This window comes from Trachemys scripta, chromosome 10 (assembly GCF_013100865.1).
Source record: "Trachemys scripta elegans isolate TJP31775 chromosome 10, CAS_Tse_1.0, whole genome shotgun sequence".
Lineage (NCBI taxonomy): Eukaryota > Metazoa > Chordata > Testudines > Emydidae > Trachemys > Trachemys scripta.
The window spans coordinates 39,326,310-39,353,190 of NC_048307.1; the positions used below are offsets into that span (position 1 = coordinate 39,326,310).

The following is a 26,881-nucleotide window of genomic DNA, read 5'->3' on the forward strand; positions in this document are numbered from 1 at the left end:
CCTGACTCCGACTTCAGCTCTGTTTAAGCGCCAAGCTGCCCGAGCGAGCGCTACCGACTTCGGGCAGCCCCCGTGCCTCCGGACCCCAGCTGCCGGAGCAGAGCAGCTGGAGCCCGGGAAGGGAAGTGCCCGGCCGGCGGCTTGGGGTCCGGAGGCACGGGGGCTGCCCGAAGCCGGTAGCGCTGGCTCGGGCAGCTTGGCTCTTAAACAGAGCTGAAGTCTGAGTCAGGGGAGGAGCAGAGGAGCCACGGGAGAGGAAGTGCCTGTCCGGTATTTTTCCTGGACATGTTCAGCTTTTTGGCAATTCCCCCCGGACGGGGGTTTGATTGCCGAAAAACCGGACGTATGGTAACCCTACGTGACTGGTGCCCGGGGCCGGGGGCGCAGCTCCAGCCCCAGGGGGATGCAAATCCCGACAGTGCCGGCTCCCCGCAACGCGCTGGCGTCCACAACCCCCCCGGGGCGCCCCCAAGCCCTGCGATGGCTGCTGAGCGGCGCCCAGAGACACCCCCCCACCCAAAGGACAGGGGCCCGCGCCCTCCCTCCCCCGACGGCTTGCTGCCTCACAGGGGCAGGTTGGTCGCGTTGCAGGGGCCGCTGGGAGTTGTAGTTCTCGGCCGCTCCCCTCTCCCGGCTCTCCCTGGAGCGTGAGACCCGGCCGGACTACAGCCCCCAGCATGCCCTGGGCAGGAGCCGAGTGTCGCACCGAGATGATGTCACAGCGGGCGACCAACATACACAGATTCGGAGATCCTAGCCTCCCTATTTCCCCGGACATGTCCGACTTTTTGGCAATTCCCCCCGGACGGGGATTTGGGGACCAAAAAGCCGGACATGTAGCAGGGCCTGAGTGAGGTAAGATATCAGCATCTTAAAGGCCTAACTGGCTCCTACTACTTCAGTTGACTGCTTGTTCTCCTCAAGTGGGTTCAGGGAAGCAGCAGGAAACAGGAAGCTCCCTGAGAAGCTGTTGTTCATCAGTCGAGGCTCCTGGGGGTGCTAGAGAGGTACATAAGAGGCTCCTCCTCCTCTCTCTCCTTGCAGCTCCTGCTGCTTTCTGTTATTCCCTCTCACCTTTTCTCCTGCCTGCCTGTTATGTCTCTTGTGCCCTTCTTCCTCCGGCACAGCACTCCACCATCTCTGTGCATCTAGAGCAGAGAGAATACATATGCACCAGCAGCAGACACAATTTTCTACACTCTGGGTCCTAGTGGTGCCCCCCCCCACAATCTGACACCTGAGGCGGCCGCCTCAGTTCGCCTCATGGTAAGGCTAGCAATGATAGGCTGCCCCAACCATTTTAACCATTGTGTCAGCCAGATCTAGTGCAGAATACCCATGGCTTGTAGCAAAGGCCCCATTCACAGCCAAGGGAAGACTGTAGATAAGCACTGTTTAAAAACTTGCTTATGGCCAACCAGAATTGTACCAGGCTTGGGCTAGTCAGTGATGCCAGGGTTGGGGCACATTAGCTTGGTGTTTGAAGAAAAGATCTACCATGAATCTGAACCCAGCCCAAAGCACAAGTGCCTGGGCCCATCCAAACTGGCTGGCCAAGGCATGTTAGAGGGATGGGAATCTGGGCTGAGCTTTAGAGACACAGCAGAGAACTCACAGCCCGGGGGGACGGGGTGGGGCACTTTAAACTACCTTTGCACCTGCCTAATCCTGGGTTGCTCTGGCGGCTGGAGTGTCCCCTGCCCAGGGGCCTGTCTAACCTACAGCAGCCTTCATAGCCTGCCCCACAGAGCACTGCTCTGCCGAGAATCTCTGCTGCACCTGAGCCCCACACATGTCCTTCAGAAGGCAGCCTTCCACCACACCTGCCTGCACTGAGGGAATTCTCCCCCAGCTGGATATGGGACCCCTTCTGCTGTTCCCTTTGCCCTTTTACCCAGTGTAAAGGGGTGGGGGAGGGAATTCACCTAGTGAGTTTAAGCCATACGTAGATATGGAGCTTACACTCAGTTGTAAGAGCACTTTAGATGGGCCCAAAGAAAATGGGGGACCTAAACGTGTGGCTGGCTGGAGCAGACACAGGCTCTGAAACCATTGCCAGTTACAGAGTGAACAGCGCAAAAGCCTCTCTGCGCAGCACATACAGCAGCGCTCTCCTGATGGAGCATACCATTAAAGTCAGTGTCACCCACCCTGAGGGAGGGCTGCCCACCAGGCCCTGTGTGTAGATCTGTGTTTGTGGTGGCACAATGGGCCAGACTCACCCCGGTGTAAGGGCAGATGCTGTTCCCTCACATTGTGACTGCAGTGTCACTCCCCTGTCATGACTGAAGTCTGGCACAGCCCCTGTGATGGATGCCTGCTGGAAGAGCTGCTAGCAGTCCACTCACCCTCCCTCCCCTCTCCTTTGCAGACTCTAGTGCAGGTTGGAATTTACGCTATGGGCCGTGATCCCAAGTTCTTCACCAAGCCAGAGCTGTTCGACCCGGCAAGATGGCTGAAAATGGACTCTACATACTTCAGGGGGCTGGGCTTTGGCTTTGGGCCACGTCAGTGCCTCGGTCGCAGGATTGCTGAGCTGGAGATGCAGCTCTTCCTGATCCATGTGAGTCTGACACCTTCCTCCCTTGGCAAAGCCGCAGAATTTGCAAAGCACATTGTCGCTGAGGCAAGTTCCCGGCGATGCCAGAGAAGGGCTGTGGGCAGCTGCACAGAGAACCAGGGGAACCTAGGGCTCTGTTGGGAAAGAGAGAAACAGAGGTCTAGGCACTTGGCTGTCTGCATGGCTTGCACAAGTGGAATGAGCATTGCATGGTAGATGGTTCAGGCAGCTAAGGCTGAAAATTACAGGACCCAGATCTTAGGACCCTGCTAAGTGAGTGGGGCTGAGCTGGAATCCTGCTCAAGCCCTGTCATGTTGCAGTGTGCACACAGCTCAAGCTGACCCGAGTCAGACAGTCTGTGTAGCTCACTGTGGACATGTTAGTATGGCGTGAGATCCGGTTCCAGCAATTGTAAACCCAGGTTTACAATGCAGTGTGGCTGCTCAAGCGTGGGCTTGGCAGCACCAAGGCCACAAGCCCATATCCCACAGATCCTGGTTTATAATGCAGTGTAGCCATACCCTGAGAGTCCTGCTAGAAACGTGCAAAAGATTAGCAACAAATACGCAAAACCAGTCCAAATCAGAGGGAGGTCTTTCTTTTCACTGGAATCAGCATGATCCAGTAGATAGCGCATTGGTTTCAGAGTCCTGGTGTCTAGGCCCAGCTTTGTCAGTGTTTATGGATATTCACTTCATCTCTCTGGCACAGATCCACAAGGTATTTATGCAGATCACAGAGGATTTTTGCCAGTTTTCTTGAAGTTCATGAAAAAGCAAAACTAGAGGGGTACAAAATCCTCCCCAAAAGAGCAACATTTTTGGGTGTGCACATCATCTCCTGCATGCACAGATGGAGAGCAAAGACCATCTAGTGCAATGAATACAAGGACATTTAAAGAATGTCCAGCCCCGAAGTCAACAGGGATAAAGTCATTTCAGCCCTACTCCACAGTGGAGCTGCCCCACACTGCCTTCTTCCCAGAGATCTCCCTTCTCATCCTCTGGCTATCAGGGTCATTCACCTAAGGCCCCACTGAACATCCTTCTTAGTGGAGAGTTGTGGGAGGTAATGCCACACATCTTGCTCAGTCCTGCAAATTTCCTGCACTGGGGTAGTCAACTCTGGAGCTTCCAGAGGGCGATAGTGGCTTGTGGCAAGAAATTATTGTGCCACGAGTTGAAAAAGTGGCACATAGTGTTTTGCCACTGTCTGGCTCAAGTTAATGGTGCTTCTAGTGTAGGTCAGAAGTGGGGGCATTGGCAAAGCTGTCTGGGGAGTTGAGGGAAGCTTGCACAGCATCTGACTGCAGCCACAGTGCAATGAGACCTTCTCTTCCATTTGCCTCATTGGTTGGAATCAAGATGAGTTTGCTTCTCTGACAGATTTTCATTGTCTCTTTTGTTCTATTTCCCAGATGCTGGAGAACTTCAAGATAGAAACCAAGAGAGGAGTGGACATTGGTACCAAGTTTGACCTCATCCTGATCCCAGACAAACCAATATGCCTTACGTTACGGACCCTGGACTCCCAGCCATGAATGGAACAGAAGCTACCGCTCCCCACTGATTCTGTGACAAGGCCGGGCCAATGGGTGATGGAGCCAACGTCAACTCATCTTGAGCCAGCTGAAGAGCTGTCACCTGTGTTTGGGACAATCTGTACATATGATTTATGTCCTTGTGGAACTTTGTCTCTAGACATAAAAATTAGACTCTAGTAAGGAGAAACGAATGGGGGCTGGGGTGGGTGTGATGGGATTCCCCGGGGTGCAACCTGGAAGTGGGGTACCACTGAGCCCTCTGACCTGTCAGCCTGGGCTCCCTCTCACACTTTGATGCCATGACAACCTCTGGCAGGTACTGCACTTACACAAGCATCCACAAGCAGGGACACACCCAGTTGAGTTACATGAATGCTTCTCCAAGCCACTCATGAACTAATAGAGAGACTCCAGCCAAGTCCCCCCAGCTTCCCAGCCGTACACCCCAGAGTTGTACCATCTTGTCCTGGTTAGAAGCCTGACCAGTGTAAATTTATTACCTGATCCACCCCTCCCTCAATGTGGAGAGGATATAACACAAGCCTTTGTAACTGAGTTGAGATTGCCTAAGCACTTCAAGCAAACTACACCGTTTTAAGTAAAGTGTAAAACAGATTTATTAGCTACAGAAAGATAGATTTTAAGTGGTAGGCATAAAGCTCAGAGAAAGTTATCAAAGAAAATAAAAGATTAAATGCACAATCTAAATCTTAACCCTTATTACACCAGGCAGTATTTAGATCAGCGATTTTCTCACCCTACTGGATGTTACAGTTCTTAATACACAGGTTTCTCATTAAGTCTGGACCAGTCTCCTCAGATGACCGTCATCTTTTTGGTGTGCCTGTTACTTCCAGCACAGGTGGGGGAGGAGAAAGGCCAAGATATGCTGCAACTGTTATACCCTCAATCCATGTATGTGGAAGATACTTGCCCAGACATGTCCCAGTGAGCTTTGCTAAGTCACAGTGATCAAGTGGACTGGGCAACTGTCATTGAATTGTAAGACCCTTGAGTACAACACCCTTGCTGATTAATGGTCATGGAGCACCATCCTGGCCAGGGGTCCTTTATATGTCACTAGCAAACTTACAGCATATTTCAGTAACAACCATACAGCAAAAATCTCATACTAATGCTATACATATTTGGACAGAACGGGTTTTAGCAGAGCATGACTTTTCATATATCTTACATGGTATGCTTTGTATGAAATATCACAATTACATGACAGTGGTGAATATGGGGGTTACAGGGTGCTATTTTCAGGTTATAGTGTTTCACAGTGGGGTGGGAGCTCCAGGGACCTAACCCAGGCTTTGTCTGTCACTGCCTTTGCTGCTGACCAATGCAATGGTCACTGGAAGATATAATCTGGCTAGGCAGCTGAAGGGTGCTAACTGCAGTCTCCATCCTGGACATAAAATGTGCCTTTGTGATCAAATTCCTCCAGTGTTCAGGGCAAAGTAGAGACTGTCCACAGTGCAAGATGAATGTTCATGTAGGTCCCCTGGCATGTAGACCTCTGGAACACAGCCCCAAACCCCAGGCACGGAAGTGGCAAAAGGATCCAGACGTTTCAAGCAGCCCCAGTCTTTTGGGTTCTGGAGTGTTAGCAGAGTTAGTCAAGGTCACCCTTACTGTGTCAGCACAGTCAACGCTGCCCTCCCACGTGCATTGGAATGGGAAGATGCCCATCAGCTTTCACTCACTCATCCACATCACAGCCTTTGCAAAATGTTTCATAGGCACCACTGTTTTACCCTCCTCCCATCATTGTGGTTGCCAGTACACTGTCTAGCTGGGATAAATATAATGGTTTGTCTTTTTATAGCACTCGTCAGCTGAAGGTATGTTGACACTGATGGTGTAGTTGCTGCCTTGGGTACAGGTACCCAGGTGTCACAGACTCACAGGTCTCGTGCTCTCTCCCGGCTCTGTACAGTACCTGGGAGGAACCCACTTCAGTGCGACAGCCCTTCTTGGGGGCGTCCACTCTCTCTCGGGGGTTAAGCCGTAGGCCCCTCCGCTTCCTGGAACTGCACCTCTCTGACCCTGAGCATGCCTGTCTCTCAATGTGGGTCCCCTCTGGGAGTCCACTCACTCTGGGCCTCCACTCCCAGGGGGAATAATGCAATCCTGATCTCTAGACTGGAGTGACTCTCAGCCAGAGTAAAACAGAAGGGTTTATTGAGCATATGAACCCAGCACAGACAACTCTCCGGGCCCTCAGGCCTAGCATCTCTCAGCACAGTACATCTAAGTCTGTCCCGTGTCCAGGTGGGCTCTGGCTGCTCTCTCTCTGTCCAGTCCAGCAGCCCCCTCCTTCCAGCCGATCATCCAATATTATCTCCCCCAACATCTCCTCCCCTGTCCTTTGTCTTCGGTCCCAGGTAAACAGGTCACTGTGGCCTTTGTTCCCCTCTGGCTGGAACTGGTTGGTCAGGTCCTCTCTCCTCAGCCCTTTGTCCTCCCACTGGCCAAAACTGGCTGACTGCCAAGCTGCGCTGGGCCTCTTAATCACCCCCAGCCCCTGGATTAGAGCCTCCTTCAGTTCACAGAGTGCCCCCGGCACTGTTAGGTCTAGACCACCTTGTCTGGATTGCCCAAATTACCAAGCTTCATAATGGGAGCTAAAGTGTGTTACAAAGCTTCAGTAGTATCCTGCCATCCCATTAGAGACCTGGGCCTGTTTCTCGATTTGAGGAATGGCCAATCTCTGGTTACCTTGACTGGTTCTGGCTTTAGCAGCTGCTTCCCACCTTATGGCCCAGGTATGACACATCTGCCATCCTTATCTTACCTTTTCCGGCCTCTACCATCCATCCTGGAGGCGTCCCAGGCTGCTCTTCACTGGGACACTTGATTCTCCCAGGTTGGGCTGAAGACACAGACATCATGAATGTATACATTTTAAATTAATGGAGATATCCCATCTCCTAGAACTGGAAGGGACCTTGAAAGGTCATCAAGTCCAGCCCCCTGCCTTCACTAGCAGGACCAAGTACTGATTTTGCCCCAGATCCCTAAGTGGCCCCCTCAAGCATTGAACTCCCAACCCTGGGTTTAGCAGGCCAATGCTCAAACCACTGAGCTACCCCTCTGATGGTGTAAGTGCCCCCAGATGACTTTTCCACACTGCTCCTCAAAGGAGGATGCTCATGGTGGAGTACACAAGGCAGAGAATGGCAAATGTTGAGACCTTGGAACTGGAGTTCTGGCACCTGGGTGCCTCACTTTCATAGGCTCTTCTAAAAGTCCCAGCCCATAACACTTCATCAACACAGGGGCTCTTCTCTTAGCATCTCAAGATGCTTCATTGAAGCCACACAACCAGGCCCCCTTGTCAGAAAAGGAAACTGAGGCACAGAGAGGAGACATGGCATGCCTGGGTCACCCAGAGAGCAACATCCCTAGAGTCAGAACCCAGCTGGTGTTGAGTTCTAGGAGGTTCCCCTGTGCCCTGCTCTAGACCTCCATGACCCTCCAGTGGGCCATGTTCGAACTGGCTCACACTCCAGTGGTGCAGGAGCAGCTGCGGGCGGAGATCTTTGCGGCCAGACAGGCAGGACAGGGTGATATGCTGAAGATGTTGAAAGCCATCTGGCTGCTCAAAGCTGTCATCAAGGAAACACTCAGGTAAGAAGTTTTCCTTTTCAAGATAGTGTAATCAGTTCCTGACTCCCACCACTTTCTACCCAGATGTGGGTCCACAGATGCCTGCCTTCTCTCTATGGGAGTTCAGCCTGGCACTTAGGTACTTATACAACCCCCAGCACTAAATTTAAATTTTAAAATTTAAAATTTAAATTAAATTTTTTTTTTTAAATTTATGCCAGGGCACAGTCCTCCACCCCCCTCAGTAACTGATTCTCTGGGCACTGGGAGGTGGCAGGCACCCCCTTGAGGCCAAAAGGTAGGACCAGGACCTCAGAGCCCTATAGGGCTGATGGGAGCAGATTTCAACCTGGCAACTGGGTCCAAAGGCACCTGCCAGTAGCCCCTGGTGAGATTCGCAGTAGTGAGGTAAAGCCCCCTCCACACACACACCTTGTCTAGGAATGTTTTAGTCCTAGGCATGGGGCAGGCATTGAACATGGTGATGGCACTGAGCTTCCAATAGTGCACACTGGGTCTGATCGACCCATCTTACTTGGGGACCAGCACCATTTATGGGCCATTCACATGCTCACTGGCTCCTGCCCTCTCCATCTTCCGATCTCTGGGGTCAGCTCTTTGGCTGTTACTGGTGCAGGGACCGGATCCTGTCTTAAAGAGACACAGTCACTTCCCAAGAGTACGTCAAGGCTGACGTGCTGAAGGATCCCAGGAGGTGAATGGCTGCTGTCTAGGAGCCTTCCCCCAAGTTACATGGCCCCTCAGCAGCTGGTGAGGTTGCACCACACCCATAAGAGTCCCCGAATCTCTTCACCCCGGGAATGTCTTCCCACTGACCCCCACCTGTGGCTCCCCCTGGGGATCAGAAGGGCCTGAGCCCAGGAGTCACAAGCAGACATATCTGCTGAGCTTGGAGTGGAAGCCTGTGTGCCTTCCCCATCCCCTGGCCAGCTCTGCCCCAGGAGCTGTCTGGGTGACTGCTTCCCAGCTCTCTCTCTCAGCCTGCATTACCAGGTGACCTCCTTGTACGTAATGCCCAGGGTTTCTCGTACACCCCGGAATATTTTCCTGACTGCCTTAGGGGTTTATTCAAACTTAAGTGGCAAAGCCTGTTTGAACCTTTATAGTCCCCAGTCTCTGCACCATCCATTTGGCTGAACACCTGTATGGCCTTGGGACCAAGCAGGGGGTGTGAGACAGCTGTGCCTGTCAACCTAGTTCAAATCACAAGCCTTCTCACAGGCAGTGAGGTCGGCATCAATATACCTCCCCCATTATACCAGGGCACACTTTGGAATCTAGGCTTCCTGCCAAATTGGCATCTTGGGGTCTTTCCCCACTTACCCCATAGGAGGTACTCTTGGCCTGCCTCTCCTCCAACTCCAGTTCATGTTTTCATTGCTCCAAGCAGTCACTTAGCCTCTGCTCCTCCGGCTCCAGCTCCTTAGCTCTCAGCTCCAGATTTCATCTCTTCATATCCACTGTGGTTGGGAAGCCCTCCTCCTGGTTGGGGAACGGGGTATGGTGGACCCCCTGCCACTACCCCAACTGCCCCCCTGCTACTCCCAGGCTCTCCGGGCATCCCAGAACCCTGCTGGGATCTGGAACTTGCTCCTCAGCCTGGTCATTCTCTGCCAGCCAGGCAATCTACACCTCCTGGGTGAGCCTCCCAATGCTCAGCCCTTGCTCCCTGAACAGACATGCAAACCAGCTTTTAGGGAGCTGGTTCTAGGCCCTTTCCTTGCTGGTTCCTTCAATTCCCTTGTTTTATCACTGGCAGGCAACCGTCTACAGGGTGCATCCACCAACAATCCTCTGCTACCAAGTTGTCAGGGACTCACAGGACTTATGCTCTCGCCCGGCTCCATATGGTCCCTGGGAGGAACCCCCTTCATTGCAACAGCCCTTCTCGGGGGTCCGCTCTCTCTTGGGGGATAAGCCGTAGGCTTCTCCACCTCTCTGAGCCTTCAGCATGCCTGTCTCTCGCTTGCAGCACACAGGGAAACTGAGGCATGCACACACAATTCATGTAAAACACTACAAAAATCTCCAACTTCATCACACCAGGCTAGTTTGATCCAGCTAGCAGGCTAAAAACAGCAGTGTAGCCATGGCTTCCTGGGCAATGACTTCAACTAGCCCCCTGTATACATACCTAGGATTTCAGATGGGCTTGTACTTGGGGCAGCTATTGTGTTGCACTGTGTTGCCAAGACTGTGATGCTATTTTCTGCATGCCAGTTTGATCAGAATGAGCATGATATGGCTATCCAACCTGCAAATTACACCTCCAGATCCAGACATAACCTGGGAAGTTCAAAGCACCTTACAACCATGCATGAATTTAGCCTCACATCCCCTCCTAAGGTGACCAGATAGCAACTGTGAAAAAACAGGACAGGGAGTGGGGGGTAATAGGTGCCTATATAAGAAAAAGTCCCTTTAAAAATGGGACATCTGGTCACCCTATCCACTCCTGTTAGGTAGGTCAGTCATGTTAGCCCCATTCTACAGATTGGGAACTGAGGCACAGAGAGGCATCACTTTACCACAGTCACATGCGGAGGTGGGATAAGAACTGAGCGCATGCTCACCGGGATTTGCAAGTCTCCGGTTAGTGACATCCAAACGCAGGCTGTTTTCTGGTTTATGATGGACACCACCCAGACTCCGAGTCAAGCAGAGACCAGGCAAAATGTGGTAATTTTGAATGAGCTTTGCTTTATCTTTCTTTGGGATTTCTGAATCCAAAACTCTGAGAAATGCAAGACATGCCAACTCTGTGAGAAATGACACCCACAAAAATGGTACCTTACCACAAAATTGCTGATTTCCCCATCATTCTCACAGCAATTGAGCCAACTATAACATGAGGCCAGCAGTAATAGAATGTTAATAATTTGACTCTAAGCACCTTCCAAATTCCCAGTCATGGCCATTAGATTCTGCTACCTTACATTTCCTCTTACAGTTACAATTGGAAGGTGGTGTGCCTCACTGCCAGGCCTAAACTCAAACCTGAAGCTACTGTGTGTGGTATTGCTGTGTGTTGTTAAGGAGCAGGTGACATCTACTTCAGAGGTGACTGCATTTTGGAGATGGGAATAGGATCCAAATTTTGATCTCAGTTACACTTCCGGAGTTCCCCCTAACTTCAATGGAATTGTACCTGCTTGCACCAGCATTGCAAGTGCCTCTTATCTTATATTTGCACTCCTAGGGGGTTGAGAGGTTGTTTATGTCTTCAAGGGCAGGTGCTATCATTGTGGTTAGCTTTATGGAAGCCATGATCACTATAATGCCTGCTCCAAAGACCCACTAGTGACAATACATTGTAGTACAAATTTGTACCAAGGTGTGAAAGAAGTACTGTGATGCTGGCAAGAACCACTGGACCTGTCAGTGAAAATACCACTAGATTGGTACCATTGTGTTAAAAATTGTCAACCACTGCTTTCTGCTTTCCATTTATTGGGATCACATTGTCATTGCTGGTGATTTTTTTTCCAGTGACAACTCATGTAATGGACTCAAGGAAGATATTTTAGAACTTAGCATGTGAACACAACAATATCTGGTGAAGTTCGGCTAGGTGATGATGTACCAAGAACCACTCAAGGGCAAACAATACATGTTTTAAGAAAAGATGGGAACTAGAAAGTCCATTTCTCTTTCGTCCATTGTATTACAGGAGGAGGGTGGGGAAGGTGCAGTTACTGGAAGGCACTGGAATTGCATTCAGGAGAGATCTGCGGGATGTCTGTGCAGTTGGAGAATAGATAGAGAAGGACCTGGGAAGTGTGGTTGAAATGCTGGAATGTTGAGGGCTCCCAGTCCCCATAGGAAGTTCTGTTGGCATGCCAAATTCACATGTGAGATGCCCTGATTTCACATGCCAAAGAGACACCTGGACATGCCAGCATCCTGCTCCTCATCATGTCCCCAGGCAGCAGGCCTTGACCAGTCAGAGCTGGAGGTTCCAGGATACGTGTTCCAAAGCTGCCTTTCTGGCTGGTGATGTGGCTAACCCCCGTGCCATGCTCTGCCTTGGCTATGTGCTACTGCTTTGCCCCCTGCACCTGGCAGACCACTGGAGGCCCTGTTCATTTGTTTAGTTTTAAAGTCCCCCACCCCCTTTCCTCCCTCCAGGCTACAGCTGATATTCTCCACCCAACAGGCTGGGCTCACATCACAGGGGTGGCAAAGGGAAGGGCTACTGAAGAAGGGGCAAACCAGACCAGATGTCCTTGAAGGGTCATGTTCTCATTTGAAATTGCCACCCCTTAAAGCAACAAGGCAGACGGCACCCCTTTGCTGCCATGGGACATGGCCACTTCCCATTGAAGTGCTGCCGTTCTATTGGCTCTGCAAATCAACACCCCTCGTACTGGGGGCAGCACCTGAGGGGCCTTTTCCGTATCAGGTACACTCAGCAAGTCAGCCCCAGTGGCGAGCATGGCTCAGGCAGCACCTGCTAACCTGCATGCTGTGCTCAGAGCTGGTATGGGTGCAGCCCCGGCTGTCACCTGTCTACTAAACCTGCCACACCCCAAGGCCAGTTAGGTATGGGGGCTGCCCTCTTGGCCAATACTGGGGACTGAACCAGGGACCTAACAGCCAACAACCCAAGTCTCTACAGTGCAAACTAAGAGCTGGTCCAGCCCCATTCCCTCTGCAGATCGGGATGCGTAGCACTCACCGACTGGGGGCTAACACCTGTTGCCAGCGGAACGGCACTAGTGACAAGAATGAGCTTCTGTCACTGCACAAGTGACTTTGGCTGCAAGGATCTGCAGCCCAGTGGCTTCACACGAGTCCTTGCGGACATGAGGAATAGCAGCCAGGGCAAAGGGCCCTCAGGGCCATGTGCTGCTGCTGCTCTCATCACTCGTACTAGCTGGGCACCTCACCTTGCGGGGCTAAGTCTAGCCTGGTGGGCCATTCCAGGGGTCAGAATCATCCCTGGTGAAACTCTGCTGAAGTCAATGGGGTTACCCCAGGGATGAATTTGGCCCATGATGTTTTGCTTCTCTACTCAGGACTCCCTAGGGGGCATAGGCTGCATAGGCCAACAAAGTGTCAATGCACCGTGTGTGCAGTGGCCCATTCCCCCACCTCTAAGGCTGCCACTCGCTCTACTGCAGAGTGCGTTTGGCTTGGTTACACATTCAGATTTCCTCCTGGTCTGCGGACTGACTGTGGGAGCCATCTTCAAGGGATGTGCAGGCTGGTGCTTTCTCACAGTCCCACTTTCGGTTTGGCATCATCACCCCAACTAAACTGTGCCTAGCTCCATGTGGAATGTCCCACACATAAAAGGAAGTGGACCACAGGTAAAGGGAATGTCAACCTCCACGAACATCACACGCTTGGAGGGTGCAACTGATCCAAATTGGTCCTTCGGGCATAGCTGATGTGCTATACAGCGGGCAGCATTCTATCATCACAGCCAAGGATGGAGTTCTTCACCCACCCTTCCAAAGAGACGGAGGCCACCTCTGCTGGGTATGAATCCAGTCCATGTCACACCCTTCTTCCCCCCACCCCAGCAATGCAATGTTCCAAGACACTACTGCCTGGGGGGAGAAGGCGGGGAAGGGAAGATACAATAAGCTCAACACCAGCTGTCATCTAACTGTGCTTGGAACACTGCAGAAGTGATCATACAAGGGACCAGCAAAAATCAGCTGCTGAAAACATGTTGAAAGTCAAGCTAAACTGCCTTGGAACCCTCGGGGAGAGATACGTACAGATGGTCATCAAGATGGGGAGGAGATAGGGTTGGGTGGGGGGGGTGACCTATTGGGGAACGGTTCTGGGCCAGATTCAAAATCCCCAAACCCCAGTGCCCTGTGATAGAACCCAGAGTTAGCGCTTCTCCAAGCTTTGAGCTGGGCTTCACAGACTGGATCCTATCACTTGGCCAAGCATATCCCTGAGCTCTGACTGGCATAGATATTTCCCATGGCCATCCAGTCTTCAGTAACAGCACTTGGGGGTTGAGCATCAAGCATTTAATAAAGATCTCCAGTAGACCCCCTAGGAGAGCTCTGTTTCGGGGGGCGGGGGGGAGACCAGACAGAACATTCACAGTCTTTCCCCAGCACTGCCAATAAGTCCATCTTGCAGAAGGTGCTAGGGCAAAGGATCAAGCGTTTGGTGCCTCTTGATATGTGTTGTGGGGTCTGGTGAAGTTTTCTGTGTGGGAGAAGAGCATGAACATCAGGGGATATTCCTGGAATCTTAATCCACCTGTCTCCCACTTCCTTTCAGCCCTTACATTCCTCTGTAATGGCAGAGTCCTTTTTGTCCAGTGCCCCAATCTCGTGGTTCCCAGTGTGTGCTCTGTAGGCTAGCCCTGATGCTACCTGCTCCCTCCTCCCAAAGCTTTAACAAGGAGATTCTGGGCTGGACCCTGTATGCCATTCAGTAATATGCTCGCCCACCTGCTATGCTGAAAACCCCATGTCTGTGGTCCAGAGCAGGCTGTGGTGGATGACTGTCCACCCAGCTGAACGGGCAGGGGCAGATTATACTCAGTCTTACCCCAATCAACAAATGCAGCCACCCTACAAGATTGGGAAGTCACAAGTCTGACAACAGCCCCCCTGTGATATGGGGAGAGGTCAAAGGGCTTAGGTGAAGTGGGCTCTGGCCAACCAGGAGTGATGGAGCCTAAGAGCGTGTGTGTGTGGAGGCTAAAGAGACTGCTGCAGTCCAGAGAGCAGATGGGCGTGTCTGATAACGGAGGGTAGCCCTGTCCCAACCCTGCACAGTGCAGGGACACAGGTGACTCAGAAATTTGTTGTGACCAGCTGATCAGGCACCAAAATTTAGACCAATGATCTGCCTCTGTGGTGCAGATGGGTGGAGTTAACCCAACAGTCCTTCCCACAGCAGCGGACTGGCTGGCTGTGAGGATCCACTCTCTTTCCTGCTCTTCTTCCACCTTGGCTTGCTCTGCCTGGTTCTCCTCTTCCTCCCCTCCTCTTCTGGGAGTGTATGGAGGGGGCGTGATACTGAGCTAGTGTAACCCACACACCTCCTGGGTGTGGTGTTCTGTCTCATCTAGTGGCATCAAAACCACTTAGAGGGAGATATAAAATGAGTCTGCTCTACAGCCTTCACTAAGAGGCAGCTGGCTTTTAGCTCATGCGGTAGAGGCTCATGCACTAAGCTCCACAGGTCCCTGGTCTGATCCTGTGCACCGATGACTGGAGTCTGTCGACATTATACTAGCACAAACCAAAGAGACTTTCAGCCTGGATATGCTTGTGGGGAGGGGAGGTTCCTTGAGCAATTTCTGTGCCCTAGACAGAGTGCTGAGCCCTTACATGGTCCCCTGTCCTGGCCATCAATCTTTGGCTAAGGAAAACTAGATGGAAATTTTTAGAGACCAGTAACGTGGCTCTTACACCAGCCAGATGGACAGTGGCCATGGCAGGAGGGTGAGCAGCTGAGTATGGGAGGAATCGGACTGTAGCTGGGTGAGCCCAGCTTGTGGGTTGGCCGGCATGGCAGGCATGTCACTGACCAGTGAGAAATCATGCAGGATGGTGCTGGATGGGCGCCCAAAGCCATGCTCTTGCTCCAGGAGCTGGGTGCTGAGGTCCTGCTTCTCCCGCCCCCATTTCCTCGCAGACTCCTCCAGCTGCGAGGGAGAGAACAGATACTCAGCGCACTATGGTAGTGCTGGCGTGCCTGCCCTCTCGCCCTGGGTTTGCTCTTGAAGGCAGTGGTGGTGCACGCACGCCCCACCACTCTGCTCACTGACACATGGGAAACTGACTAGTGCATTTCAGACTGCTGACGTGTGGGCTCCCCATCCAAGCCACATATTCCCCAGCTGGCAGCTTCCTATCACCTATACACTGCCATATACAGCAAAGCGCTGCTGGAATTAGGGGTAGCTTGGAGAATATGAAAACATGGCACCTGGGCAACTGGGTCTTTGAGGCCACACCCAGGGGGTTCCTGTGAGGCCCATTTCTCCTCATTAGTGCTGATTTGGGGTCTTGCTAGACCCATGGCAGCAGCCTCCCTCAGGGGTTTATTTGTGGGAAAGCCTGTGAAAATGCTCAATGGAGGGAGGCTGAGGGGAAAGGGAGCTTTTGGGTATATCTGCTTTAAGGCCTTCTGAGCTCTCCATGGGCTGGGCTATCTCAGAAACGGATGCCTCTCTCTCCATGTTGTGCTCCTGAGCGATGATGAGACTCAAGGAGAAAACTAGGATGAGATTGATCTTTTCAGCGGCCAGTGCTTGACTGTGGAACTCCCGTCCACAAGAGTTACAACTGACCAGCAACTGATCGCCTTCCAGGCCAATCGCAAGAGTCAGATCTTCACCAGCCAATAAATCATAACAAGTCCTACCCTCCACTGGGAAAGGAGCAGAGATGAGACAATGCTTTGTCTGCATCTAGCCCCTAATCCACCTGTGATCATGTATATAGATACCTCGAAGGAAACACCAGTTTCTGGGGGCACACCAAGGGGTGAGTCAGTGCTCAGGGTTGTCAGAGTTCATTCCCATTCATGCCACAGGACCATGCAACGGGTGGAGATTGGCGATGGGATGTGTGTACTAGGGGGATGACCTGTGAGAAAGGGCATGACAATTACCTGGCTTTCCAGGACACGGATGCGACCTTGCGCCTTCTCCACCTTGGCCAGCAAAGACAGCTTCTCTGAGTTAGTGGAAAATATGTCCTGAAAACAGATAATGCAGCTAGGAAGTGAGATTTAGAGACTCTAGCCCTCCATCCCCTTCCCATCATGACACAGGCTGCCAGTGACCCCTTTTCCCCCACCATTCCATGGAATCCATATAATGGGAGTGCTGATGTGAGGTCGTGGTGGGGGCAGAAAAGCCAGTGCTGAGCAGGCCTTGGATCTATAGAGGCTGTGGTGAAGGCAGCTTTTAAAATACAATATAATATTGTATTGCAGTAGTGGCTAGAGGTTCCAATCAGTGGTCAAGGCCCCATTGTGCCAGGCACTGTACAAACCTGTCAGCAGAAACAGTCCCTGTCCCAAAGCATTTACAACCTGATTGTGACACTGCACCCCCCTATTCTTCATAGTGATATTATCATATGAATATAACATAATTATGATGCAGTTTGTACAAAATAAATCATGTGAGATGTCACTGGAAAAGTTATGATTTGCTGAATATGATTATCCTATTTGTATGTATGTATCATTTTTGTATCTAAAGTTATGAATATTGACTATGTATCTGTATTTCAAATGTAGTTACACCTGGATAATGCCCACTAGACAAGATGCGTTCAGGCTAGATAGCTGGTTGGGAAGGGCCTACTCAGGGCAATGAGCCATTAGGGAGAACAATAGGCCTCAGGAGAAGCTTATCTCCCACCTGGTGAGTCTTCCTGAGAACTCTACAGACAGCCTGAGAGTGATGGCTGCTATGACTCTACAAGGACATGTGACCAGGCCACATGAGGCTGGACTCCATCTTGGGATGTCAGTATTTTCCCACAGATTGGTCTGGGAATCAAGCTTTGGAACAAAGGGTTCCTGCTATATGCAAAAGGTATATAAGGCAGGGAGTGACATCATCGGGGCAGGATTCTTCACTCCCCACACAAGAAAACTCCTGGAAACACCTAAGGAACAAAGACTGAACTGGGGGAAGTGCTGGACCCAGGCTAAAGGGATTTCTAGCCTGTGTATGAAGACCTGAGAAACCCAAGTTGTAAAGTTAATGCAGCTTGTGCCTTAAGAATCTGTAGCCTGCCTATACCATCAATCAGGGTGAGAATCTGTTATTCATAGCCAATCTATTTAGTATATTAAGCTTATTTTGCATTTTTGTTTATTTACTAGGTGATCTGCCTTGATCTGTTTGCTATCCCTTATAATCACTTAAAATCTAGCTTTTGTAGCTAATACATTTATTTTGTTTTAATCTAAACCAGTGAGCTTTGACTGGAGTGCTTGGGGAAAATCTCTGTTTGGTTACCACAAGTGTGCACTGTTCTCTTCACACTGAGGGAGAGGAGGACCAGGTGTAAAACCCATATACTGGCCAGATTTGACCAGTGGAGGATGGTTCAGCTCTGGGGTCCCAGGCTGTGAAGCTGGTGGTTAGAGAGCCTGCGTGTAACTGCAGCTGGGTGTGTCCTTACCTAAATTCCCTCTAAGCTGTACAGTCCCTCCCCTGGCCCCAACCCAGCCCAGCCCCAGATCTGCCAAAGCAGGGGAAGAGGTCCCCCTTCCCTGGCCCCAACCCAGCCCCAGCCTAGACCTGCTGTGGCCGGGGTAGAGGCAGGTCCAGCCCCGGAGCTGCCGTGGTGGGCAGAGGCGACCCTCCCCCCCAGCCTAGGTGCTGCTGCAGGGAGAGAGAACTGGGGGGAGTCCTCTCTTCCTGCTGTAGCCCCAGGCAGTCTGAACTCAAAACCCCTCATCCCTGGACCCACCCCAGAGCCCACACCCCCAGCCGGAGCCCCACGGACCCCAACCCTCTGCCCCAGCCCTGAGCCCCCTCCCACACTCCGAACCTCTCGACCCTTGCCACCTGAATTTTGTTATGTGCACCAATATGGAGGTGATGTGTCACACATCACCTTCATATTGGTGCATATAACAAAATTAATTCCACACATGCGTGGGCAAAATTAGAGGGAACACTGGTCCGACTCCCAACCTGTGTGAATGCTGGTGAATGTGCAGGTTGGAGGGTTTTGCAGCTTCTCACAGCAGTACAGTGTGAGAGGGAGCCCAGACTGGTGGGTCAGGGGGCTCAGTGGTACCCCAGTTTCAAATGGCACCCTGGGGGGAACCTGTCACATTGATAAAGCAACCAAACTGCCAGCCACAGTGTCCTGCACATGAAGTGAATCACTCCCACTGGCTAACAGGGGACCCTCCCCATGGCGTGGCCCCAAGCTGACCCATCTCACCGGCAAGGCTTGCTGCTGCAGGATGATGGGGGAAGAGCGGTAGTGGGCTCTGCCCAACTCCTCCCGCAGTCTCATGTTCTCAGCTAGCAGGGTAGAGTAGAACTCCTTGGAGAAGCTATCAGCTGGGGGAGAAGAGCAGAGAAGCCGCTCAGACCTCTGCTCAGCTCCATACCCTCCAGCACTTTCACTACCCACCCCCTTCCAGGGAGAGGCCAGGTCATTTCACCTCTCCTTTGCCCCTGCCAGCCTACTATAGTGGAATCAGAACCTGTCTGTGAAAGGGAGCACCCTGGGCAGGGCCGGCTCTAAGTTTTTTGCCGCTCCAAGCAAAAAAATTTTTGCCCCCCCCCCCCTTTTTGTGTGTGGCTTTTACACGTTTGCACTTTGCAATGGTTTTTGTTGTTGTTGTGTTTTTTTTTTTGACTGGGTGCGGTACTGATGCAGCATTGGGCAACGACTACATCTGAATCTGCTTGAGCTGGGTGTATCTGCCTGAATTTGGTATTGAGACAAAGGAGCTGAAAAGCCCCATGGGCCACTAGAGTGCCTGAGTAATTCGTGCTGCCTGTAATATGTGCGGAGGGGAAATACAGAATAGACAGTGACATTTCAGAGACTTAAATCACCGCTTGCTTTGCTGCCCCAGTGTCACGCCTGGGTCTCTTGAAGGAAGGCTACGGGGTTGTGCAGCCGCAATCGGAGACAGCCCTTGGCTTTCCTGGGCACGTTCCGTATTTCAGTCTTACTAGGAGCTCGGCTGTTGCTTCTGAGTGCTTTCTGCTACTTTCACTCATTTAAAATGAGCCTGAAGTCTCCCAAATCATTAACTGAAATGGGTAAGGAGCACGCTGGAGAATTGCCTGCTGTCTGACAGGTGCTAATTCCGACTCTGCCACTTGATCAAAGGGTCGGGTCATTATCTTTAAAAAGTTGTGCCTGAATGAAAGGATTTCTCCCGGCTCAGATTCATTTCCAAGGGGGCATGGGAGGGAGAGAAGAAGGGGGAAAGCCGGGCTAACCCTTGAAGAGGTATTTCATGGCACTCTCTCCCAGTGCATCTCCCCGAGCCCCACCAGCTGTACTGCAGGGTTACCGGCCCTGGTAAGTTCTCGGCGGCTTTCTTGTTGTTCCTCGGGGAACTCGGGCTGTAGGAACATGAAGTTGCTCTTGCTGGACTCCAGGGCCAGGCAGACTTTGTAACAGTAGCCCGGAGGGCTGCTGCCTGCCACATCCAGGCAGTTGGTGGGCACTTTATTGCCCGAGGAGAGCTGGGGCTCGATGTTGGAATTTTTGAAGACGTCAGCGGGAATGCTGCCCCTGGAAATGTGCCACCCCAAGCTGATGCCTAGAGCCGGTCCTGACCCTGGGTACAGCAAGGAGCTGGGGGCTTTAGGCTTCCCTGACTGGGGGCTCTGCTTTTCCCTTCCATAGGGCCAGACTTCATGTGGAGTAGCAACTTACTCCACAAGTAGCCCCATTGGTTGGTGCTGCCCAACATGAGTAAGGGAGGGAGCAGGGTATGGCCCTGAATGATGAGCCTCTCTGCTGGGTCCCTATGAGCTTCTCCCGCCTGCCTCCCATGTGGCCAGTTGAGCTGTAACTTGGGCCACTCCCTCCCCTCCTGCATCACTCAGGAACTACCTGGCTCCCAATAAAACAGGGCCCAGCCCAGCCCCCTGGCTCTCACAGAGAGAGAGAGAGGGGGGCATTTACCCAACAGTTGCTCACAGGTCCTAGTAGCCTCTGGCACCTTCTCCTCCAGCATGCGCTCCATCTTCTCAATCACCTTTGGAAGGTAGAAATTCAGTGGAGAGGGGAGCTCCCATCACAGCCCCTGAAGGCCCACATAACCCTTGCAGCAACAGGGTGCTGCAGAGAGTTGGGGCCTTGGCTAGACTAGATTTGGGGCATGTCGTTACCACATGGTCACTAACAGGGTCTAAACTTCTAGTCTGCAGAAGGTACGTTGCCTTTAACTCATGCTAAACAGGCTGAGGTGAAGCCCAGAGGGGAGCCTAGGTTGGCACATTAAAGGCAGTGTGGCCTTAGCAACACTAGACTTTTAAAATGTGCGAGTCACACATGCTAACACCACAACCTTAGTCTGGACAAGGCCTAGCTCTGCAATGCTGTTGCTGGCCTTCCCTCCTGTTCAGCTTGCTTCACTGTTCCCCAGCTGGCGGGGACTGTGTATGGGCCACAGACAATGGACCTCATGTCCTTTAAGGGTGTGTCTACACTGCACATGGGCAGGTCCACATTTAAAATGCTGCAGAGGCACAGAGCATCTCCTGTCAGCCTAGTTAAGCCACTTCCCCGAGAGATGGTAGTTATGTGGGTGGGAAAAACTCTCCTGTTAACATAGTGCTGTCTATGCCAGGAGTTAGGTCGGTCTTCAGGCATTTCAGCTGTTATGTAGATGTTTTTCAGCAGGAACACTAAAACAAATCCTTCCCCCCGCCCCCCCAGATTTGAAAGTATCTTCCTTCCTCATTGGTCCTTCTGGTCAGGTGCCAACTAGGTTATTTGAACTGCTTAACCCTTTACAGGTAAGGCAATCCAGTACAGCTGCCAAGGAGGGATTTTATGCTACTGCATACATAAAGGTTGCTACCCTTCCCCCTATATTCATGACAGGGTGACAAAGGGGGAGCAGATGGAGGCAGGAAGATCCCGCCCTGCTAGTGAGACCATGGGGCCCAGATCCTGTGGGCCTGGTTGATGCTGACAAACACACCACCAGGGCAGGTCCCTGATGGTTTGCTTTGCTGTGGCTTGTTGCAAGGTCTCCCTGTAGGGAGTGCACTATGAGCACAGGGCATGTTGCCCCAGCATGGAAGAGGAGCAAAGCCCTGTGGGACGCCCAGCTGGGTACTCTCCCCTGCACCCTCCCATGCACCTGTGCTCTGCTCACCCTCTCCTGCTGCCGTACAGTATCCTCCAGGGCTTTCATCTTGGTGATTTTCTCATGGTACTTCCTCAGCACCGTCTGCTGTTGCTGATGGGCTCGTTGCAGCATCACCAGGTCCTTCTCCCGGTCATTCTTCTGGTGGGTGAGAGGGGAGGAAAACCATCAGATCCCTCGGGGAGTGAATCAGAATGCACAGGGGATTCTTTACTGAGGTGGATGGACACAGGCAGACCTGTGGTTCTCTCTGGCTCCCAAGCAGTCGCTGATTGGGCTGCGGAACTATGGCAGGGTGTGACCCAGACTGAGCTGCCAAAGCTACTGGAGTTCACCTGTTACTCCACTCTCCTCCCTTGGTCAATCAGGGTGGCTGCAGGGTTAGGAGAGGAGGGTAATCAGCAGAGAACTCAAACTACAGCCCCAGTCTCCAGGAGCTTAGTGAGACTGTCCAGGGGTCTGGGAATATTTGCTTCTCCAGATGGCTCCCTAGCTCCAAGCTGCTCGCCCCCTGTGAGGGCCTCCTGGGCACCAGGCTGACCTCTCTTTGTCTGTGTTAATTTCCACCTGTAACCAGGAACGTGCTGCTCCTAGCGTGTGGCTCTAAAGAGTGGTGGTCTCCTTTCTCCTTTGGAGGGGAAGACCCCCAGCATGGGACAGCAGGATAAAGGCAGAGGGTATTGGCTCTGCAGCACAGCTGACTTTCATATTTAGACTGGCATCTCGCTCCACAGGCTAGGGCTGGGGAGCAACCTCTGATGTCCCACATGCTAAGCCGTCTCCTTTGTCAAACTCCCTTCTTGCATGCAGCCTTCTTCAGAGCTCTTCTCACTAGGGAGAGCCCTGATCCTTGTGCTTGTGCCCTGGGCATCGTATCTGTTTGAATTAGACCTTGAGGCCTTCAGGACAGGAGCTGCATATGCTCACGGGTCCCTCTATGGAATAATGACCAAGCAGGCCAAAGCCATCGGCACAGTTACCCGGATCAGCTCATTTTGCAGCTGTTGCACCCGGTCCTTCATCCTGCTCATCTCCACTGTCCCAGCAGCCAGTTTGTGCTTGAGGGCCACTGCAAGAGACCACAGAGCCCAGTCAGTGGCATGGGGGCATGTCTGAGGGATACAAACAGCTCTCAGGACTCCCAGGGAATAGGGGGCACAGCTATGGGGCAGGTCTATTCGCTAAGGCCAAAAGTGCCCAATCAGATTGTTAGGTCCACAAATTCAGATACAAATTAAACTGGATGGTAAGGACTGAGGAGCATCAGCCAAGAGGGAGAGTCCAGGAGGAGAGGGCTGGGATGGGGATAACAGGGACTGGTGGGCACTTGCACTGTGCCTGCCTCTAGCCAAGGCTATTAACCTTTCACTTTCCCACTCCCTGTAATGCCCTACTCTTTCTCATGTCAGCCTCTTCCTTCCTTTGTTCCCCACTGGGCAATGCAGAGGTGGGGTGGGAGGTGCATACCTTACCTATCCTGTCAACTATCTCCACCTTGGTCATGACATCCACATCCACATCGTTCAGCAGTGTGCGGCCCACTTCCTCGTGCATGCTCAGGTTGCAGCGCAAGGTGCTGTTCTCTGCCTCCAGGCTGGCAACATGCCTGCGCAAAGACTGGATATCATCCGCCATCTTCTTCATGGCCGTACGGTAATTATCTAGCTCCTGCTGGCCACAGGAGAGCACCTGTTACAGCTTGCACAACCTCAACTTAGAGACGAATGCTTAGCCAGGTCCTTTTTTCTTCCTTCCACCCATCCACTCCAATGACCAAGGATGCTGGCCAAAGGTTCCTGCCACCTGGGACCAGACTGAGCAAGAGCCTGGGTGGGGATGGGTGAACTGCAAATGACATGGATGAGCTGCAGAAAGTTTCCCACCCAATATTTATAGGACACAATCGCCATAGTTCCCAGGTGTTCAGGCACACACCATAATGTACTGAACTTGTACAGCACTCTCCATCCATAAATCTCAAAGCACTTTAGGAGCCTGGGTAAATATTACTGACCTCATGTTACAGATGGGGAAGAAGGGATGGGAAATGACTCACCAAAGGTCACTATGTTAGTGGCAGAGTTAAGACTACAGTCCAAATCTCTTGAGTCTTAGTCATCTGCCTTAACAACTAGACCACACTGTCCCTGCTTATCTGAGATTCTTGGAAATCTTAAGCTGCTGTCAGACTAGGTTTACATCACCTCCTGCCTCTGTTGGGGCTGGAAAGACCATGGGAACACTGTCTTGTGCTATTTCAGCAGTCAGGCTTCTGCTCACAGGTGGAATGGGTAAGTTTGGGGGTGAAACTTCTGGTCAGTTCTTGTATGGTTTCAGCAGCTCAGCTGGGTCAGTTTTTCTTTCCTTGTTTTAAGCATTGTGTCCATCTAGTGCTGGAGGTAGGGGGCAGTGAGGGGGGCTAGATTGACAACTCCAGGGACCTGAATCCTATCTTTTTTGCTCAACAAAGTGACAAGCTTCCCCAACCCCACGTGTGCCTCCATGCTGACCTTGAGGGATGAGAGGCGAGATCACGGCCCATGACCTAGGCTGTCCCTGGCCTCTCTGCAGAGGCTGCCAACCAGAATGCCAGCTAGCATCAGGTATAACAACAGGCTTGTGATGTAGCACCTATCCACTAGGCCCTGGACTGAGGGCATCAAACCCATATCACCCAGGGGCCACCAGACAGCCAACTGCAGTCAAGAGAGCGACCCAGAGGCAACAGGCTCTGTATCTCATTAGCAGAGCCCAGAGTCAAGCAGTCTTCTTCCCATCTCTACTTCATAAGATCTTCTCATTTCACACCATCCCTCAGGTGGCCCCCATCTGCCCCCATCCATATACTCCTCCCTTCCCATCTCAGGTGGCTGCCACCTTCCCACATCTGCATCCTCTGTGGGGCCCCAGGCCTCCGGGGGGAGGAGACGACTGGCCCCAGGCCTCCACAGGGGGCACAGGGGCTGGCTTGGGGAACAGGGGGGAACTCACTGCACTTCCCGCCACCGGTGAATGCAGGCCCAGCCCTGTTGCACTCCTCAGGGGAGTGGGGGCAGGGCTTGGGTGGAGTAGGGGTGGGGCGAGAAGAGGCAGGGTGGGGCAGAACAGGAGTGGGGGCTTTGGGGAAGGGGTGGAGTGGAGGCAGAGCAGGGGCGGGAAGAGGCAGGGCTCAGGCGGGGCCATAGGGAAGAGGCGGAGCAGGGGTGGAGTAGCACACAGCTGTGCAGCGCACCAGGAAATTTGGGGCACCAAATTTCCTGGTTCCCTACGCAGCTGCGTACTTTGCGTATGGGTAAGGACGGCCCTGACTACCACCTTCCTACCAGTGTATCCTCCCATCCTGGGTGTCCACCACATGCCCCTATCCATATCCTCCTCCCTTCCCATCCATACAATGGCAGGTCCCAGTGGTCCCCTCATGGTGTATTCTGCACCCAAAACAGGCATCGCTGCTCTGTCTGTTAACTGACAAGGACTAACCAAGGAGCAGTTGACATAGGAGCTGCATTTCAAGATTTACCCACTACCCATCTTCACCCCTTTCAGAAGGGCCCCTCTGCTTCCTCCATATGGCCTCTGGCAGACATCTGTGGCACTCCAGGCCTTAGTTCATCTGTCCCACATTAACCACTGAGTGATGGAACCAGCCCTGGGAACATGTCAGTTCTTTGACTCTGATTCTTAAAGCTCTCATCATGGCAGCAGTGATGTTCTCAGGGTAGAATTCCTCACCTAGAAGGTTACTGAAGAGACCTTGGAACAAGAATTACCACCCAGCTGCATTGGGCAGCAGCACACCACGTGCTCCCTCCTGGCTTCAGTCCCACTTAGCTCCACAACATCACTAGTCCTTCCTAGATCCATCTGTGCAGACCTGGGGAGAGGGCAGCAAATGGGACGAAACATCGCTCCAGTAATAGTGTAAAAAGGACCAAATGGCACTTTGTAAATCAGCTGATAATTCCTATCCAACATTCAGAGTTCTGAACACAGCACATCAGTTATACCTGGTTTGTCAATATCAGTCTCTCGTAACCAAGCCTGCTTGGGCTGCTCTGATGAGCCAGTAGATTTACCACCCTATTCAACACACCCTATAGATATGTTATGTTCTTATGATTTGCCTCCCCCCAGGTAAAAAGGTCACATGCCAAAATAAGCCATGTTAAGGGATGCACAGCTCTCTTAGGGGCCTCGTATTTTCATGGGGAGAAGGTTTCTGATTGGCGCTTTCATTTAGCAGCCAAAAGCATAACGAGATCCTATAGCTGGAAGCTGAAGTTGGACAAATTCAGATGAGAAATCAGATGCATTAAGAGTCATTAAGCACTGGAACAATATGCTGATGGATGTGGTGGACTGTCTGCCACTTCAAGTCTCTAAATCCAGGCGAAGTGTCTCTAAAAGATGCGCTCCAGCTCAAACACAGGTTATTGGCTAAGCTTCCTGCGAATTTTTCGTTTAGACTTTTTTTTGTCAGAAAATGCCAATTTGTCAAAACCAGACCTTTTATGGAAATATATCAGTTTGGATTAAATTTTCATTGGGAAGGTGCCTCTGGTCTAGGATGGAATTTCTGGTCAAAATGAGGGTGGAAGTCATTCCAGACCAGCCAATAGCCCAGTGGTTAGGGCAGTCAGCAGCATGTGGGTCAAGTCCCTATTCTACCTCATGCAGAGCAGGGATTTGATCCCAGCACTTTCTGTCCCAGGGCTGCTACTTTCACACACAGATCTCCATTTTGTTCCAATGCAGAATGAAAAAAAAAATTGCAAACCTTGAAATTTTTCATGCATCCTTGTTTTCCAGCCAGTCCTAGTTACGGAGTTTGGTGCAGGACTCACTGGGGTAGGTTCCCTGGCCTATGCTATTCAGGAAGTCAGAGGAGATGATCATAATGGTCCCTCTGGCCTTAAAACTTATTAATATTACTTCTAAAGGAGTGTGTGTGAACATTACTATCACCGTTTTAGAGGTGGAGAGACTGAGGCACCAAGGGATTAACCATGGCTTGCCCAAGATCAATGGCAGAACTAGGGACAGCATCTAAAAAGCCTGACGCCCAATCCATTGCTCTAACCACTAGACCACATCCCCTCCCCCCCCCCCCCCCCCGCATCTGCCTGCCCTATGTTCTAGGAATGAATTCCCTACATACCAATCCAACTAACAGTCAGTGAAGATCCTGAGAGAGGAATAAACCAGTGGAAAGGGAGCAGGGAATCATTACGGCAAAATGAGGGCATGGAAACAGACTGGATTTATTAACCCTCAATGCACTCTTTCCTGAGGGACTGGAGCTGAAGAGATCTCTCTCCCATTGGCA

General features: G+C 51.8%; 2 protein-coding genes across 14 annotated transcripts in view; one reads left to right on the forward strand and one right to left on the reverse strand.

The window, feature by feature from the left end:
• Nucleotides 1-4,950, forward strand: part of LOC117884392 (cholesterol side-chain cleavage enzyme, mitochondrial) — a 29,315-nt gene extending 24,365 nt beyond the window's left edge. The window contains exons 8-9 of one of the 3 annotated variants that reach the window (XM_034784759.1): nucleotides 2,372-2,563; nucleotides 3,979-4,926. In XM_034784759.1, the coding sequence (XP_034640650.1) occupies nucleotides 2,372-2,563; nucleotides 3,979-4,101 (315 nt within the window). In that variant the 3' untranslated portion in view covers nucleotides 4,102-4,926. Of the gene's footprint in view, nucleotides 1-2,371; nucleotides 2,564-3,978 lie in introns of all 3 variants that reach the window. The other 2 variants (XM_034784763.1, XM_034784762.1) reach the window with 2 other exon arrangements.
• Nucleotides 4,951-10,217: 5,267 nt separating this feature from the next.
• Nucleotides 10,218-26,881, reverse strand: part of LOC117884166 (coiled-coil domain-containing protein 33-like) — a 57,032-nt gene continuing 40,368 nt past the window's right edge. For 4 of the 11 annotated variants that reach the window (XM_034784345.1, XM_034784336.1, XM_034784343.1 and 1 more), the window contains 8 exons: nucleotides 23,028-23,226; nucleotides 22,536-22,624; nucleotides 21,565-21,696; nucleotides 20,364-20,436; nucleotides 18,651-18,772; nucleotides 16,345-16,431; nucleotides 15,257-15,373; nucleotides 10,219-13,920 (listed from right to left, as the gene is read on the reverse strand). In XM_034784345.1, the coding sequence (XP_034640236.1) occupies nucleotides 13,858-13,920; nucleotides 15,257-15,373; nucleotides 16,345-16,431; nucleotides 18,651-18,772; nucleotides 20,364-20,436; nucleotides 21,565-21,696; nucleotides 22,536-22,624; nucleotides 23,028-23,226 (882 nt within the window). In that variant the 3' untranslated portion in view covers nucleotides 10,219-13,857. Of the gene's footprint in view, nucleotides 13,921-15,256; nucleotides 15,374-16,344; nucleotides 16,432-18,650; nucleotides 18,773-20,363; nucleotides 20,437-21,564; nucleotides 21,697-22,535; nucleotides 22,625-23,027; nucleotides 23,227-26,881 lie in introns of all 11 variants that reach the window. The other 7 variants (XM_034784338.1, XM_034784337.1, XM_034784339.1 and 4 more) reach the window with 7 other exon arrangements.